This window comes from Columba livia, chromosome Z, assembly GCF_036013475.1.
Source record: "Columba livia isolate bColLiv1 breed racing homer chromosome Z, bColLiv1.pat.W.v2, whole genome shotgun sequence".
In the NCBI taxonomy this organism is placed as follows: Eukaryota; Metazoa; Chordata; class Aves; order Columbiformes; family Columbidae; genus Columba; species Columba livia.
In genome coordinates, this window is record NC_088642.1 from 22,939,729 (window position 1) to 22,958,786 (window position 19,058).

At 38.7% G+C, this 19,058-nt stretch overlaps 1 protein-coding gene across 3 annotated transcripts in view; it reads right to left on the reverse strand.

Annotated features, from left to right (window-relative positions):
• TTC33 (tetratricopeptide repeat domain 33) overlaps positions 1 to 18,432 on the reverse strand; it is a 35,412-nt gene extending 16,980 nt beyond the window's left edge. The window contains exons 1-2 of one of the 3 annotated variants that reach the window (XM_065047612.1): positions 18,285 to 18,432; positions 17,452 to 17,680 (exon numbers count right to left, since the gene is read on the reverse strand). In XM_065047612.1, coding sequence (XP_064903684.1) covers positions 17,452 to 17,672 — 221 coding nt within the window. In that variant the 5' untranslated portion in view covers positions 17,673 to 17,680; positions 18,285 to 18,432. Of the gene's footprint in view, positions 1 to 17,451; positions 17,681 to 17,959; positions 18,184 to 18,280 lie in introns of those variants that run through there. The other 2 variants (XM_065047613.1, XM_005508029.3) reach the window with 2 other exon arrangements.
• Positions 18,433 to 19,058: the final 626 nt, after the last annotated feature.

Genomic DNA, 19,058 nt, shown 5'->3' on the forward strand with positions numbered 1-19,058 from the left:
AGTATACTTTACCCACAGTAATTTCAGTAAAATAGTATACCTCACTACCAAAAATTACACAATTATAACCAGAACTTAATTATTTTTTCTTCTTTGTTGCAATGACATAAAAAGGAATAAATTATTCAGAACTGGATACATCCGGATGGCTTCAATGTAGAAGACTTGATGAATCTTGCCAATTTTTATTTCACAGCATATGAAATCCCATATCTCCTGAAGCACTAAAACTGTTCTGTTCAGACGTGTTACTGACCATCTGGGAGCTATACACACTTGGCACGTTTTACTACAGCTTGCTAAACTTTTGAAACAAACATCTCATGCTTACACTTCACTTTTTCAACACCACTTCTGGGAAAACAGGATCTCTTGAACTCAAATAAAATCCTTAAATTAATATTTCCATGAAAATATTTAATGGGAGACTTCTGGGTAAGAATAAAAACCAAACTCTGGTCAAGTTACACAGAGATCAGTTTTTGAACGATACATATACATATAATGCTAAAAATCATCACTACGGATGATGCAGGACCTATAGTCTTGCAGCGTTCCTTGCCAGAGCTGATGCTTCAGGAACAGACTGAGACAGGGCACGTACAGGGTGACCCTGAAAATACTGAAAAGACACTAAAGAGAGGAGATGGTACCAAAATGAGACCAGCTTGCAGGAGAGAAGCAGATCACAGGACAGTGTCAGTATAAAGGATGAAGCAACATAACTCCTGGGAATTCTCAGACACTTGGAGGGACACTCCTATGATCAGATGTTATAGGAGAATTAGGAAAAAAACATGAGCTAAGGAAGAGGAAAACAACATTTTAAAAAGAATATGGCTAACTGTCAAATACTTGTATCATAGAGAATGAACATGAATGGTCTGTGGCCCCCAGGAATGCTAGCTAGAACAATTTTAATCTAGTGTAGGGCCAAATTCAGACTCTGGTGGATACTAGAGAAAAAGAACCCTAGTCAGTAACTATACAGAGTGCATAAAAAGTAAATAGAAATTAAAAGCAAAGTGTAAGTTGATTACTGTAATAGACTTCTCTTCTTAAGCTGGGAGATGATGCAAGACTGGATTGTGGTAAAAAAAAAGATTCAAAGAACAGGTGAGGAGGAAACTAAAAAGAATAAAGGAGAATGAACCTAACATGCCATTTTTGACTCTAACAACTTCAGAAAATCCTTGTCCCTAGTTAGTGCCATACAGCACATATTACAGAATCATGTAACACTTGTAACCTCACTGGTAACCTTCACAAGATCAGCGGGTTTTCAAACACATGAAGTACAACAGTAAATGTTCTGTTGAAGCCTTAGCAACTTTTTTTTTTAACTGCACACAATTCTAAAACTATTGATGAATCATTACTGATGTTCAAAAGCATAGCTATTTTATGGTAAATAAGGTGTCACATGTTACTTCTGATTATGGAGGAAGTAAGTTAAAACCTTTACTATCTACTAATACTTCCAATAAAACATTTTAATCTAACAGGCTGATTTAGGCAAGGCTACACTAATTACCACAAGTACAGAGGTGCCTGACAGTTCTTCAGTGGCACATGACCATACACATGTTCTTGCCCCAGAGTAAAGTAGAGATAAACTTGCTGTAATTGCCTTCTGAGTAGGTAAATTATACTGATTTTACCATGGGGTAAAACAGTATGCACATAATTTCAAAGCTTAAGTATTCCTCAGTTACTATTCTTGCACATATCAGACTCCTCAATATCAGGTCATTGACACCTGGACACCAGTAGTGCATATAGTAAAAATAAGTTGGATTTATACAATAGAATCTTTTCCTACACAGCAAATACAAAGTTCTGTTATGAATAATCAACTGGATATACCACAAAATTAAACAGCTACACAAATATTTCAAAGAGACTTATTTCACTCAGGAGCTTCCACAGAGGAACACATTGGAAATTCCACTTCATCACACACCTAAAGCAATTACCACCTATCTTCACGCTAAACTATAAAATCAAGTTTGACATAAGTTCCAGTTGCCATTTTCCCAAATTTTCTTTCAGCCAGACATGTAAACATGGACACTTTTTATCACTGCATTTATTAGGCACATACACTTTTGAAACTACCCTTTTCAAATAAAAGGTATGAAATCCAACACTGGAGAAAGATGAGCTTGTAACTAACATGCCAAAGCAAAAGCCAGAAAATCAGGATGCTAGTATTGTCTCAAACAGTGGCATCCTGTCTCACGTGGGAATAACATTTGATTTCCTCACATACAGCATGAAAAAGTAATCTCATTAAAAAAATCACTCACTACTTCTTCACAGTTATTTTATTGAGACCAAGGATTGGTACGCACCACAGTAAATAATTTTAACGACAAATGGCAGAGGAGTAGATGCCACAGAGTACTAGGTAACAACAAAAAATTAACAGTGCCTACACTTGACACTGTGTCCTAAGTGTCTTTCACAAACACATTTTATATTGAATGGTGAGCTGAAAGCTCTGCTGCCTTTATTTTATACTCTTCTTCACAGTCCACCCCACTCAGATACTGCACTTACCTGTAAGGAGACAAGAAAATTTGCAATACAAACACAACACCACTGGCTGCTAATCAATCAGTTATCTTGCTGCTAACTAATGGCCACTTTCCTTCCTGTGCCTTGTACAGCCGCGCTATCCGTCTTTGTGATTTTAGGCCTTTGTCCTCACAGAGGGCTTTGGAAGGTGTGTATGAGCATATGCTCCTGTTCATTCTTCAAACATGAAATAATTACTTCAGCTCTCACTAATATAGACTTCTACAGTTGACTGACAAGCACTGGTTGAAGCTAGGCCCAAGCACATTTTCTTTTTAAAAAAAATCTTCATATTCATGAAAAACCCAAACTAGTGCCATATTACCAAACAAAACCTTAGTTAAACATGCCAATTGCATGCAAAATTCTAGAGACTGGATGTTCCACAGCTTTGTTTCTGGCCTTTCAACAGAACCTCCCTAGACCCAGCACTGCTACTTTTTATTTTTCCTGAAAATACAGATGTGATATAAAATTCATATAACACAGAGGAATTTACTTAGCTGCAATACGATTACATCACAAAGACTGTCACACCTCACAGAACTACATTACTAATTACAAGGACCTCCTGATCTTTATAAACGATCCTACAAAAACACTCAAGAGTCAAAATAAGTGTAATTTTATTTTACAAGACCAAGTTAAGTTTAATTATTTGTGGTAGCATTGAGGACTTTGTAGTGTAATTCTTAAGTCAGAATGGTTAATAGCAAAATTTCTCTCTACAAGCTGTTAACTTAAGACATCAGGATATTATAGAGAGGGGAGGACGAGAACTGGAAGAATTTGTCATGCTTTCTTCAATTAAGTGCTTATTGACTGTCATTTTATGGGAGAGGGCCCTGTAAGAAGCCAAAATAAACAGTGACATACACAGCTAGAACTGAGGTTTACACACGGAAATTCAAATCAAGAGCAGGAATACAAATTCTATTACTCCTGAACCTGCCATTTTATTATTTAAGCAATAAGAACAGAGCATCATAACCTTCCAAGCTTCAAAAGAGACATAATTGTATAGTTTCATTAAAATAAACTCACTGTTCTAGTATCCTAAACAAAAGCTGCAAATTAATTAAAAATCAAGTATCAGATATTGCAATAGTTATAATATTTTAGGTATCCACAGACCAGTAATGTATTTTTTACTGCTGAAATGATGTTTTAAATACAAAGCTTTAGTTCCTCAAAATAGTTTCAACAGTAGTTCCTCTGAAAGCAGCAGGAACAAAAGTGTAGAAGAAAAACTGTTACGCTGCATTTGAAGCACTTCTGAGGTCATATTCCTCTCTTAAAAATTCTTTGTTCAGACAGCCTTCAGAAACATAGTACTAAAGTTAGAATATGGCTACCATCTGTTTTCTTCTTAGTTAAGTAGGCATTTAACCCTAACCTGTTAATTATTTGTCCACAGATGGCTGACAGCTCTGTCTCTCTTACCTCGTGGTACAATCCTACTGGTTCTCAGAAATCAGTCATGGAAAGTAGGCCAAGAAGTCAAAAGCTGTCAACGGCATCAAAAAAGTTTCTGTGATCTGGATGACAGTATATCTCTATCTTTCTCAAAATGACTTATTGCCAAAACATGCTTAAGGGTAGGGTATTAACAGGGCAAAACATTTTGGAAAAAGATGATACACAAAAAGCAATATTCTGTTCGCATTCTATTCTGAGCAGTTCCATTTCATCTAGTTGACATGCTCTTGTTATCTGTACTAACAATGTAATTCCCCTTCATTTTCTTTGTTGCTTCTGGCCTCTGTACAATCTTTGCTGATGTCGACATCACAGTAATAAGGACAGAAGTTATACAAAAACAAAGAGAGAAATACAAAAGAAACATGTAGTTCTCTATGGCGCTTTAAGCCTTAAAGGGCAATTTTAATCTATTTTTCATGAAAGTACCAATAAGTTAAGTAGGCAGGTACCCAATACACCTCCCCACACAGCTGAAACAATTAGAAGGTACTGATGTAAAATGACTATGAAGTACCAATGCAAATACTAGTCAGCAAAAACAAAGTCTCCTGAAATAAGTGAAATACAGTTGTGTAACAAACAGTACAATCTGCCTACAAGGACATAATACACACATACACAGATTGTATAAAGACTGGATGTCATCATGCAGAACTAAGGGAATGTACCAAACTCTTCTAAATCCCAATATTACTTACCACGCAAAACACACACATTAAAGTGGCAAGAAGAGTGGGAACTCTCACTACTAGCCCTGCAGAGACCGCATGGTGAGCCTCAGCATCACTATGCAAAAATGTTCTGTAAAGGGACAGATGAGGCAAGTTTGTGCTCCAGTTTCCATGACAGAGCTAGTTAGTCACAATGCTCTTATGTTTCTACTGATAAGCAACCTTACAAGAACCAATAGATTCAGACTGATGATTTTTGTTGGCACTGTGACTTTGCATACACATAATAGTGCCTGTCTAAAGAGAGTAACCTCAAGAATTGTTTGAACCATCTCCTTCAATTTTTCCCATAGCAGAGTATGAGATGCAAAATAAAACATTAAAGATACACAGAAGAGTAATATTTCAGATGTTCTTATCTACATTAATTACTGGATAGCAATATTTAAGCCATTTAGTCCACAGTATCCTATGCTTCTAAATCCTAACTTCTAAAGTTAATTCTTCCTCTTATTTTGTGACACAAATCCTGTACTCCCCCCAGCAGAGAACATCCAGAAAGAATCTGTCGAGCCCTGGAAGGACTCCGTTTCCATTAAACTACCCATAGATTTACAACACATTTTCACAAAAGTAAACAGGACAACAGACACTAGTTTGTTGCAATAATGCACACAGCTGTAATGCATCTGTCAAGTGGAAGATCTCTTCTTCTGAAGGAAAAAAAGTAAGCAATCAAAGCTTGATAGCTTCAGTGTTGCATCTGGGGAAAGGATTCAGGACTCAATTATAAAAATGTGCCCTTTAACATATATAATTTACTGTAATACCTTCTCTTTGTAAACATTAGGTGGATCCCACTGATTAGATTAACATATTTAAGTCTGGCTTCCAAATGCCTCATCTCTCTACAAATCTTCTTCCTGGATTTAACAGAAGTTATCATTCAGAAACTCTGAGAGCATCAACGAATTTTCTTTAGACAGCAATTTACTTATCTTGGTGGGGTTTTTTTTTTCAGCGTCTCTCAATCTCAATTTATTATGAGAATATGATGAACAAAACTCACTAACTTGCACACCTTCACAATCAGTTGAAATACATTAAAAACCTACAAATTACAGAGAAAAAAGTCACAAAGATTTCTCCCATACTTACACAATGTTCTAGGTAACAGTTGTTTGCACCTGTAACTCACATAAAACTACTTGGGGTTTTATGACAGCAATTTATTCTGTAAATCAATTATGATATTTTAATATTTCTTATTATAATTTTAATTTTAATATTTCTTTCATTCTGTATGTCAACAACATTTCTAATTTTTTTTTTTTAGTATTGCTTGGAATTCCTTTCTCACTTTGAATCCCACAAAATAAGTCAGCTACTAAAATAAATGATTTCTGAAACCTCATTCATTCAATTCCACCCACAATACAGAAGCACTGGAATTCTGCCACATTTTTGAAAGGCAAATACAAATGTCTTAACAAAGTTGTAGACTCATTCTAAGCGAGTCTTCAAAAGTCAATGCGCACTCTCCTTTACCTTAGTCTAATTTTCGTTCCCCTGCTTTGCACTAGTGCAAAAGCTTTTGCTTCTTAAATCTAATCCAGGTTATGACCTGTCCAAACATTAGCTTGTTTTATAACACCAAGCAGCTCCCCAGTGTAATTCTCCATTTGGCTTCAAACACAAAGAAAAGAGCTTTGTTTAGGCTGCAATGACACCATTATACTGTAAATGGTTTCACATGACAGCTACACTTTAACATCTTAAGTATATGTTTGGACCTTGAAGAAGTTCACAGTCCTTACTTTACTAAACAAGACAAATCTTGTGACAGTTGTGAAACTGAAAGCATTGTTAAAAAAAAAAAAAAAAAAAAAAGGTGTCTTCAGCAAATAGCTTCCTATCACCCTCATACTTAGAGCTCTGCAAACAGATTTTTTAATATGGAAGGGAGAGAAAAATGGTCTAGCAAGGGCTGACTAAAACAAAATCTGTTTTCTATACTGGGAAACTTATTTCAATCTCAAAATGTGATCCTATCCCTCTCAATTCTTTATACAACCCTCCTCTTTATTAAGCCCCTATTTAAGTCCTTTTTGAAGTCTCAATAAATACTAATCAAATTCGGATCAGAAATGCCCTTTGAATGAAAATTGAAATACTTCACTGATCTACAATTCTATTTTAGAACACATACTCACAGAACCATAGAATGGTTTGGGTTGGAAGGGACCTTCAAAGCTCATCTAGTCCAATCCCCTGCAATGAGCAGGGACGTGTGCAACCAGATCAGGTTGCTCAGAGCCCCATCCAGCCTGTCCTGGAACGTCTCCAGGGATGTGGCATCTACCACCTCCCTGGGCAACCTGGGACAGTGTTTCACCACCATCATTGTAAGAAATTTCTTCCTCATGTCTAACCTGAATCTCTCTTCCTTTAATTTAAAACGATTAGCACTTGTTCTATTGTAACAGGCCCTGCTAAAAAGTTTGTCTCCATCTTTCTTAGAGGTCCCTGTTAAGTACTGAAAGGCCACAATAAGGTCTCCCTGGAGCCTTCTCTTCTTCAGGCTGAACAACCCCAACTCTCTCAGCCTGTATTTCACAGCAGAGCTGTTCCAGCCTTCTGATCATTTTTGTGGCCTTCTTTGGACCCCCTCCAACGGGTCCACGTCTTGCCTGTATTGAGGGCTCTAGGAAAATAAGTTATGTGTGAGCAATACCAAGGCAAGTTAACCTTCTGACAAACAGAAGAGTTTCACTGACAGACTAAAGACAAAAACATATAGGTCAACATCCAAATCCACTGAGGGTGAATTTATTATCACCAAAGAGCCAAATGTCAGGAAAAGGAAAGCTTGTATTAAAGCTTCCAGACAAATACAACTTCCTACAGAGAAGCCCAGGCTGCAGAACTCCTTTTAGTAAGTTTATGCAATTTAACATATTTAACAGGTGTCTTCCATTTTTAACAGTAAAATAGGTTTGTGGAGCCAGCTGAATCCAAGCCATTACTCATTGCCAACATCTCTTATCCAAAGAACCTTGTTTAAAAACAAAATCTACAGTTATGAACTGCATTTTGTCTGAACTGTCATTTCTTAAGTTTTGCAGAAGACAAAAAGCTTAATAAGTCACAGTCTACTAAATTAGATTTTTATTACCAGTCGACAGATCAAAGACAAAACAAACAATGTTTCTTAAGGTCTGCCACTTAGCTGCTAGAGCCAGTAGAACTCCACGGACTGGTGAGGAAACACATCCAATACACACTGAGAATGGCAGCCCGTAAAAATAATCAGTTTGAACAGGTTTCAAAACAGCAAACTTCAAATTCTTCATGAAAACAAAATTTCTATGACTGTTTTTCAGAAAGTAAGAAAGAGGGGAGGGATGCATTATGTCTGTCATATGGTATTAGCGTATCAGGCACCATCCAGAGGTAGAAAGGTATAGTTCTTCGCCTAAAACTTTTGGTTTATGGTATCTATGGTATTAGAAAATTTAGCATATTGACACTGTGATTCTTCTCTTGAGATTTGGATGGATGCATTGGTCATGCAAATGACTTTAGTAAGAAAAATGTACAATGCCTATCACCTGTTTGATATATGTCATACGGTTTACCAAAAGTACTGGGTAATATGTTAACAACTTTATTGCTTTATGACCCTCTCTGCACCTACCTCCCACGTACTGCTAATATTATGGAAAATAACTGTTCCACATATAACACATTCGCACAGTCCCTTATGAACTAGGAGTAATTTTTTCATGGTCCAGTGACAAGGCGAGACAACTAGACACATTTTATTTGGCCACTTAGATTCTAATATCTGTTTTCCTGCCTATTTTGGCAAAAGTACTTGTGAACCAGATCACAATCAGCAACCGGAAAGAGGTTATTTTCCAGCTAGGCTTCTTCTCCAGTCCAGTCACACGCTGATACACTGAGTTGGCTCCCTCCCAGGGTAAAATAGAAAAAAGGGACCATCGCAAAGGGATCAAAATTACAGAGCAGGAGAGTTAGGTCACATTGACCTTAACTGAAATCAGCTTAACTAGCGTTAGAACTGCAGCCTTTAACTGGATGCTTGACTTGTAAACAACCAAATACAGGTAGCATGTATACCAGTCCTTGCTTTCAATTAAGTCGGTCCTGATTTAATTTAACAATTGTCTACAAAAATTATTAAATAGTTAATGCCCATGTAAATAAGTGGACAGGACAAAAAGTAATAGAGAAAGTCAGATCCCACAATCAAATAATTTATTAATTTGATTACCACATGTTAGTGTACAAGACCCTTACTAGTTATTTTTGTTATAGTACATTGTGTTGTGAAGTCAAGTCTCAAACAGGTAAGTAGCCCTATAACATCAAATATTTCCACAAAGAAAAAAGAGAATGTACTACTCTTGATTATCCCTCCCTGCTATTTGAGCTAACCCTTCAAAAGACCTGACTGAACAAGACACTGTTCCTAAAGAGTTTTTATTCTGAGCCTATACTGCCAAACATCATGATACTTTCATGATATGCCGTAAGATGTGGAGGAAACAATTTAGGGAACTAGAAAACAAGTTGACATGGTAGAGAAACTAAGATCTTTGTAACAAAACGTACTGTCATATCCTACTCCTTTAGAAAACTCCTGAAACAAAAGTTGATGGGCAATTATGATATCTTAAATTCAGTACATTTTTATTTTAGAAGATATAGAACACGGTATGTACCTGTTGTCCATGAGGATCATGAAGGTGATACTGAATTACTGCTTCAAAATCAAATACCATGAACCATAACGGCAGTTGAAGCGAAAGGAGTGGTGGGGAGTATTATTGTCAGCAACAGTAACTAGGCTTTAAAAGCAACTGGACAAGGTATTAAATTAGGAAACCACTTTATTTTTTCCCTGTAGCTTCTCCTATGAAGAGAAATAATATTATGAAAAAATTCATTTCTAAATACAAAGGTTTTATTATTCAAGTAAAACCAACTAGGTGTATTTAGCAGTAGATCTGGACAATAAACAAAACCACAAAATTGTAACTTTAAAACAAGAAATACCATCACATTTTGCAGTATCCAAGTTGCAATATACAACTGAGAGTTCTGAACACTGTGACAGCAGTACTATGGAGCAACTCTTGCCAGTGTCTGTCAAGCAAAGGATGTGGAAAAGGCCACAGGTCGTATTTTCCTGTGAAAATTGCTCAGATTATTAATCTAAACTAGATTTTTCTAAACTGTATTATACTATGCATACAAACTATATCATTCTCTACATTTAAAAGCTGCATTATTAAAATGTCTAAGGGGCAAAATCTCTTAGCTCAAGTAAGAAACATGTTATTTGATGCAAAAGTCTACCTAGCAAGTTAAAGTGTTTAAAAGGACCTCTACCCACCATCCACCAGTACAGACCTGCTAGCAGAAACTAGTTTGTGCAGGATGGCGATAGTGCTGGTTTTACTGCCACCATGTCTACTGTTTTAAAAGACAGTCCCTGTCCCAGACAGTTTATAACAGTAACATGCAGCAAGAGAAAAGGAACTAAGACAGTTTCAGAGGTCAACTCTGAAAACAAACCAGCCAACTGTAGAGAAACTCACAGTGAAGCATTTCATCTTAACTCAGCACTTAAGAAGAAATGAAAACACGCCAGGTGCACTCTGCTGTAAGCACTTATTATCCCTCATATGCAGCAAAAGGTTGTAAGGAAGAATATCTCAAAGTCTGCAGAGCATACATGCATCAAAGAAAAACATGGACTGTCAAAATAATAAAGCAAAAAAAAAAAAAAGGTAAAAAGAGTAATTAACTCTATTTATTTTTCATTTGGAAGGCTATAAATATGCCAGCACAAGTGCTTTCCAACATTTCTTGAATTAATTTTTAAAGCACAGCTATGACAATGAGTGATAAAAATTAGATGTAAAATATCATCACAATAACTAACAGAAATAAAAATAATAAAAGAACAATATTTAGATATTATTTACAGTCCATTATGTTATGTAGTTCTTCATGGTTCCTCAATTAGTACTAAAGAGTTATTCCAGGATTAGATGCAAATATTCTATTTGGACATAAACGAAATCCATCTAGAAAAAGTGTTAGGAATTAAACAGAAGCAACAGAAGCAGATAGCAGCGTAAAAATTCAGAAACTATCAATTCCTATCCTACTGTTTTCTATGAAAAAAATTCAATTTTTTTAATGACCTCTAAAAATAAGTATTCATTATTTTCCAATAACCTCACATGCATCAGGACAGAAGAAAGTAATTGTCACACATCATTCCCCTATGTAGAAATATTAATATATACATAAAAATTAACATATATTGATGAAATTTAAGAACCAATTTTTTTTTAATGCTTCTTCAATTCTAGTAACATACTCTACATCGTTAAATATTCCTGCAGTACTGCATCCAGCTCTGGGGTCCTCAATACAGGAAAGATATGGACCTGTTGGAGAGGGTCCAGAGGAGTGCCACCAAGATGATCAGAGAGTTGGAACACCATGGGTAAGTCTTCCTTGCTCTAGACCTTCCCTCTGGTACCATGGGCCTGGGGTTCCTGAAGGCAAGCCTTACCAACAAAGACAACATTGACTACCTTGGCCTGTTCTGCATCATTTGTCACTCGATTCTCTACCCCATGCAGCAGAGGACGCACATCTTTCCCAGTCTTTGTTTTGCCACCAATGCAGCTGCAGCAGCTCTTCTTGTTTCCCTTCACATCCCTCACCAGATTCAACTCCAGGTGGGCTTTGGCTTTCCAGATCCCATCCCTGCATATTCAGACAGGGTTTCTGTGGTGTTCCTGGGTCACAAGACGCTGCTCCCACCTCTTGTATTGTTCTTAAGCTTTTATGTTTGGATTTTGTCAGGAGCTCCCTGTACACCCATGCAGGGCTCCTAATCACCTCTTCTTGGTTTCTTCCTCTACAGGATGAACCATTCTCAAGCTTCCAGGAGACAACTTGAAAAAAATGCAACCAGCTCTCCTGAACCTTTCTTCTCTCTAACATGCCCCACTTCTCCATAAGGTAACTCAGCGTATTAAACTGCTGAAATGTTTGTGTCAAAGACAGCTGTTGGATCTTCTGGAAAGTCTCTTTATTAACACTATATTATGTAAGTAACATCAGTTATATTGACTTAAAATCAAAAGGCAATTTCAACACAATTATCTTTGCCCTGTTAGCAATTTTATTACTTTAGCACTTTCATAATTCATTAGTCATCAAAAGTTTATCATAAGCTAGCCCTGAAAGACACAGGTATACTGAACAAATGCAAACATTATAAGAACACGACAGAAAGGTTTTTCAACTTAAATGAAGTTGGTATTACTCTAATGCTCTACCTGCTGAATCTGCTTGTATTTCCCCCCCCCCGATAACACTTAACTTACCACTACGCTTACAACACATTTTAAAGGAGTGTGCCTCATCATCTGACACTAACACCTTACAATGTCTAGTTCAAAAAGACAAACTGAATGACAGCTTATGTAGCTAAGGAACCACAAATGACACATGTTGAAGTGATGTTAGCCTATTAGCATCAGGGGAAAAAACGTCTCAACTGCTAAAATGTGGAATAAGGAACACTTGACAGAAGCCCATTTTTTAAAAACATGTTAGAAAATTGAATTCTCAAAGATTAATTCCTTTAGAAAAGTAGATAGATTCATTAAAATTGACCTATTATCTGGTCTCGTAACACTTTGTGATGTCCTTTTTAAATATTCTACTGGAAAAGCCAAGGGGTAAAATATTATTAATCAGTCCAATTTACTCATGAAATTGCAGAATCACAGAACTGCAGGATCATTTGGGCTGGAATGGACCTTCAAACGTCACCTCATCCAACCCCTGCAATGAGCAGGGACATCTTCAACTAGATCAGGTTGCTCAGAGCCCCATCCAGCCTGGCCTGGAATGTTCCCAGGGATGGGGCATCTGCCACATCAAGTGATATCAAGTGATGCAAATATTTATTTTAACATAGGTTAAACTCTACAAGCTCAGACAAAGCATGCATGTACCCGCTGAAAACATGATCTTCCCACACCTGTACCAGCTTTAGAGACGGAGATTTTTTTAGTGTAACCATGGAATCATAAATTAATATCACCAGACGGGAGAAGTAGTATTAAGCTCTATTTAGCAAAATTGAAAAATTAAATGCAAATCAATAAGAAATTAAAACCAAGAGTGTCTCTTTGCAAAATGAAGTACTTAGATGAACAGTTTTTACACTCTTCAGGGTACACTGCAAAGAGCTCTATCTCCACCTACTGGACCAGCTACAAAAATGATCGTAGTTTGAAAACAGGACTGTAACTCAGTTATACTGAAGATACTAGTCTGACAGAAGTTTTTCTTCTCCTTGGTGTTACCTCTCCACATGCCATATGTTTGAGGACATTTCATCTTGCCTAAACCTGTTCTTAAACTTGTGTCCATGGCCAAAAACTACGTACCTACCATGCAAAACACACTGCAACTACAAACCACTGTGTTCAAGATACTAAGGCTGACCACATGAACTTTTATCCTTTCGGACTGCGCTGGATTTAGAACAGTGTAGGACTATAAACATACATAAAAAACAAACAAACAAACAAACAAACAAACACCCTAATCTGGATTATGACTGTTGGTTTTGTTTTGTTTTTCATTCCAGTGTATATGGGCACAGCCATACTGGTCTCTCAAGCTGAATAATCAGCCAGCATTATAAATTTCATATAAGCAAAACCAATTTATCCTCTGGAATATTCTTAATTCTTTCCACCAATAGACAATATTCTGATACCCAAAAGACTGTGTGTATATTTGTACGTTTGTTTAATTGCTCATTCCCACACATTGAAAGAGCACACAAATGTGACACTTCTCCCACATAACCTGCCTTTTCTTTCTGTTCTGACAGCGAGATCACTCATTCACAAGTCATCTTCATAACTGCCTATTGATCAAGTTTCTAGGTCAGACTTTCCTAAGCCACATCTTCCACAATGACAGACCCATTTGGATAATCAATATAGTTCAACACCTGTTTCTGGTAGTCTCACCATCTTTCTTCCCATCTCACAAAAGACTACAACATGGATCACAAACTTTCCTTCAGCACTGTTTTTCTTCTGTGTGTGTGTGTGCGTGTGTATCTCAGCCTCAGCGTAACAGATTAAAGCACACACATTACAGCAGGTACAAACACTCATCAAGCAGCTCCCACAAAAGCTGAAAACCCACAGAGGGCTGCCACCTCCAAAACAATTCACTCATGCCACTCGAGCACCAATGGGCAAAGAAAGTAGGCTATACAAATTCTGACCCCCAAGAACTCCATTATTCCTTCCCCCTGAGAAGCACTAAGACTCACTTTACAAACAGAAGTCAAACAGACCTCACTCATCCACCGACTTACTGCATACACAGAGACAAAACCATCACTTGCCTTCCCTTTATGAGAAAAATAAGCTAATGGACTAACCAAGCATAAAGGATGTAATCACTATTCTAGCTAAATAATAGTGGATCTGCTTACAAAATTCACCTTTCATCATATGAGTTTTAGCATGCACATTACCTCAGTCTCCTTTCCATAAGAAGCGTAGTTGAATTTATTACTTTCCATTCTTCCCTTTATTTAGACTCCTGCTGCTTCCCAAGTCTGGGTTTTTTTTTTTTTTTCAGGATTCCTTTTTTCCACTCCACAAATAACATCAGCTAAGGTACCACCTTAGTTACCCTCTAATGCTCAGTATTTGCTTTTTCTTCTGAGTTTATTCAATGGAAAAGATACCATCTTTTTACCTAAATGCTACACAATCCAACCCAGATCTTTCTTTAAGTGTTATTATACTTAGATATTTCAGGAAACAATCTTAAGTATTTAATTATTTACATGAGTCTGCTTATATTGTACAAATGCATATTCAAAAAATAGACCGTGTATATCTGAAACACACTTACAGCAACCACTTTCCACCAGAGAGAACAAACATTCCTTTCAGTCTGCTTCCTCAAGTTCCCTGTAACGGCACATCAACTATCCACCTGCTTAAGTAATAAAATCTTCCCATTGTGAGCTTACCCTCTAATGCATGCAAAATCTTTTCTCAAGAGAAAGATCTTCATGAAAGTTACGTGCGCAGACACCACCATACTACCAAAAATGCTCAAACTGTACAGTGTGCTAGAGTAAATTGATGGAATGTACCATTTCAAGTTAGAACTTCTGTTAAGCCTCAGATACAAGAGCATTAACACAAAAGAGTGTGCTAAGCCTCCCAAACCCTGCATTTTATTACAATATCACAGTATCACAGTATGTTTGGGATTGGAAGGGACCTCAAAAGATCATCTAGTCCAATCCCCCTGCTGGAGCAGGAACACCTAGGTGAGGTCGCACAGGAACATGTCCAGGTGGGTTTTGAATGTCTCCAGAGAAGGAGACTCCACAACCTCCCTGGGCAGCCTGTTCCAGTGTCTGTCACCCTCACTGAGAAGAAGTTTCTTCTCAAATTTAAGCGGAACCTCTTGTGTTCCAGGTTGATCCCATTACCCCTTGTCCTATCATTGTTTGCCACTGAGAAGAGCCTGGCTCCATCCTCACGGCACTCACCCTTTATATATTTATAAACATTGATAAGGTCCCCCCTTAGTCTCCTCTTCTCCAAACTAAAGAGACCCAGCTCCCTCAGCCTTTCTTCATAAGGGAGGTGCTCCACTCCCTTAATCCCTTAAATATGTTGTTACTTGTTTCTCATACTTGTTATAAGCCATTCAGTGCTTCTCAGTAGCTCTCATAAGCATTTCTGATGAGATTCAGTTCTCACTAAATTCACAAAAAACCCTTCTGTTGCTGCTTCTGGATGGGTTAAGCTTTTATATTGTTTTCTAACTGACAGATGAAGTAAAACTCAGTCTCTAAAACCAACTTCAGATATTAAAAGCACCAAAAATAAAATAAATAAATGCAGCAGTCTGTATCTCCCTGTATCAAACAACATATACAGATTATTTGCTGCTCTTCAAGAGATTTATTGCACTTTACATAATAGATAACGACAACAACAAGAAAAAAAAAGCACCAAAATCCACAGAGAAAATACAAACAACATCCAATGCAAAATACAAGGAAGACAGAGGTAGAATTAAAGACAGAAATAAAAATCCGTCTGTTTATTATATGTAACTATAGTAAATATTAGTGATTAGCAGATGTAGAATGAAAACACTTAGAAATACTTGTTTTCTCAAGCTTAAAAATACAGTCTCTATATCCTGAAAAGGACAGAATAGACCTTTCTGTAGACCACAGTATGATTTATTCCCAGTGTTAAAAAAAAAGATAGATTCCTAATTTGTGTATTCTGGGTTATCAGCTGGAAATATTAATGCAACCAATTTCTGCAGCTTTTGCATTAAAGGTATTTATACAACACCACCATGCTTAAAACTGATTTAGCTTAATTTGATTTAAATTTAAAGTCACTTTTAAAAGGCTTCAAAATTTTGTTCAGGAGTTACAGAACTCAGGAACACAAGAGGACATACTGAAGTGAATCACTGTCCCCTGAACAGCATCACCATTTGAGTGAACTGTAGAAAACAGATATTGTATTTAAATATTTGAACAAAAGCCTTTTCTCAAAGACATTTTTTATGTATTATTTTTAAATCAGACCAGACCACACACACTGTTTGTTTATTACCATATATAAACTTGCCTCCTCTAAACTTCCAAGTTGTTCTCTCCTCTATATCTCCCAGGGAATCCCTTCTTACAATGAGATCTCATAACAGAAAGTTTAACAACACAGGAGCACATATTGACTTATTATGGAATTGTTTCTACCAGAAAAATAACATTATATTTGGTCTGAGACAATAAATGAAGATGTTAATGTAAGCAAGGTAAGGATACAGATTTAGATGTAAAGCATTCTGAAGATTTTTAAAGGGACTATTCTTGAAACTTTTTTTTCCCCTTTCAGAGGAGATCTAACCAATTATGTAGTTAATATGTAACTCACAGTCCCTCTTTCCATCTTCTAACCTTCCCCTGCTCCAAAGGTACTTTCTGCTTGAAACATTACAAGACAATGCAACCATCTTTGCAATATCCTTCCAAAATCGTTGAAGTCTCAAGCCAGGCTCAATACTGCTGTCAGAAGATGTTCATAGCAGCTATCTGAACCTGACTTTTCAAAAGTATTAGACAGATTAAGACTGCACTAGCTGCTCTGCAGTATTTGCTTCAGCACTGTACACATGCAAATAAGCTTACTCTTAATAAGATAAAAGACACATTTACAAGAGAGGAGACAGCTACCAGAGTAGCTAAAGCATCACTTACAGTGCAGCTTATCTCACTGTATCTTAATTGGCCTTTCAATTTTCACAACTCATCAGTTTCTCATCTCCCTCCACCATTTTTTGCTTATGTGAACACACAAAAATGAGACAGAATACAGACTTCATTTCACAGCTGTCAACACCACAAGAGGAAACAACTTATTTAGCACCAGACAGCAAAGACAGAATGAAAGGAATGATCATTTTTCCAAATATGAAAAATGTGAATGTAGCTGCTAGCAAACTAGTGTTTATAGAGATGGGATTAAAATATCATTCAACACTTAACCAGTCAATGAAAAAAAGATAACATTAGTACCTCCTATTTTCAGCCAAACTTGCACCTTCATCCTTCAGCTGCTTACTTTTCTTTACACAGTCTTCTAAAAGAGCTTCCTTTCTTCTTTTAGTTGCATGCACCCAGTTACCATCATCATCATCAGCCACATCCTTGTCATCTGCAGCTTCCGCTTCAAATTGCTGAGAAGTAGCTTTTGACACTTTCTCACCAATCTTTCTCTTCCACCCAAAAGAAGCCATTTGGACAACTGCAGAAAAGCACATTTTCAGTAGTTAGCTAATTCAGTTTTTAAGCACATGTAAGAAATAATACACCTTCCAAACCAACATGTAACAGGCTGTCACTCCTCCACACAAATTCTGTCTGTCAGCTTCACAGAGATGTTAGTCAGTCAACTATAGTTTCCAACGCAGTTGGCAGAAATTCTCCAGCAGGGAGAGAGGAAAAAAAAAAGTAAAAAAATAAAAGAAAGAAAGGCCAGAGCTCAGACACACCAGAAAGCCTTAAAAAGTTGAAGCCAACACACCAGAAACCAGACAACAGCAGAGCAAAGGACTGGGTCCCAGGTGAGTGACACCCGGCGGCACGGCCGCTCGCCGGTACGAGCCGTGCAGAGCCGCACGGCGCAGCCCGAGCTGCCTCCGGCACGGCCGCTCCTCAGACAGCGCGACAGCCCCGGGACGGCCCCTCCGGCGGAGCACGGCCCGGCGGAACCCACGGCGAGGCGGCCGGAACCGAACAGCCGGGACGCTGAGGGTGGGCCGCGCCCGCCCGGCCCCGCCCCGCGCTCTCCGCGGAAGAGGCCACGGCACCGCCCCGCATCGCCCAGAGGTTCGGGGCCCGTCACCTGCCTGACCGCGCTCCTCTTCCGGCTGGAAGTCCCGAGCGACCCTTCACCTCCCGCCGGCAGGAAAAGGAAAGGGAAAGGCGGGGCGGCAGCGGCGGGAGGGGAACACGGGCGCCTCCCGCCCTGGCGGCACCGACCCGCGGGGCATGCCGGGAGCTGTAGTCCGACCCGCGGGGCATGCCGGGAGCTGTAGTCCGACCCGCGGGGCATGCCGGGAGCTGTAGTCCGACCCGCGGGGCATGCCGGGAGCTGTAGTCCGACCCGCGGGGCATGCCGGGAGCTGTAGTTCCCAGGAGCGGCTCCGGCGCGGCAGGCCGCGGGGTGTGTGTGGCTGCCGGGGCTGCGCAGCTTTCGGGAGCCGAGCGGGAGGCGTCCGGGCACCGCAGGGGAGCAGCAGCTCTCGGGGAGAGACCGGGGCCAACTGTATGGCGGGGGGTGCAGGACTGGTGAAGCACAAGAGGTTCCATCTAAACATGAGGAGAAACTTCTTTACTCTGCGGGGGCCAGAGCGCTGGAACAGGCTGCCCAGAGAGCCTGTGGAGCCTCTTCTGGAGACGTTCAAAACCCCCTGGACACATTCCTGTGCAGTCTGCTCTGGGTGTACTTGCTTTAGCAGGTGCATTGAACTAGGTGATCACCAGAGGTCCCTTCCAACCCCAACCATTCTGTGACTCTGATGTGGCTCTGGAGATTTCGGTAACCTCTGCCGTGTGCACATGATGCAGTTAAGTACAGAAGTACCACTGGTGCAAGCAGCTCTGCAGCCACCGCCTGCCAG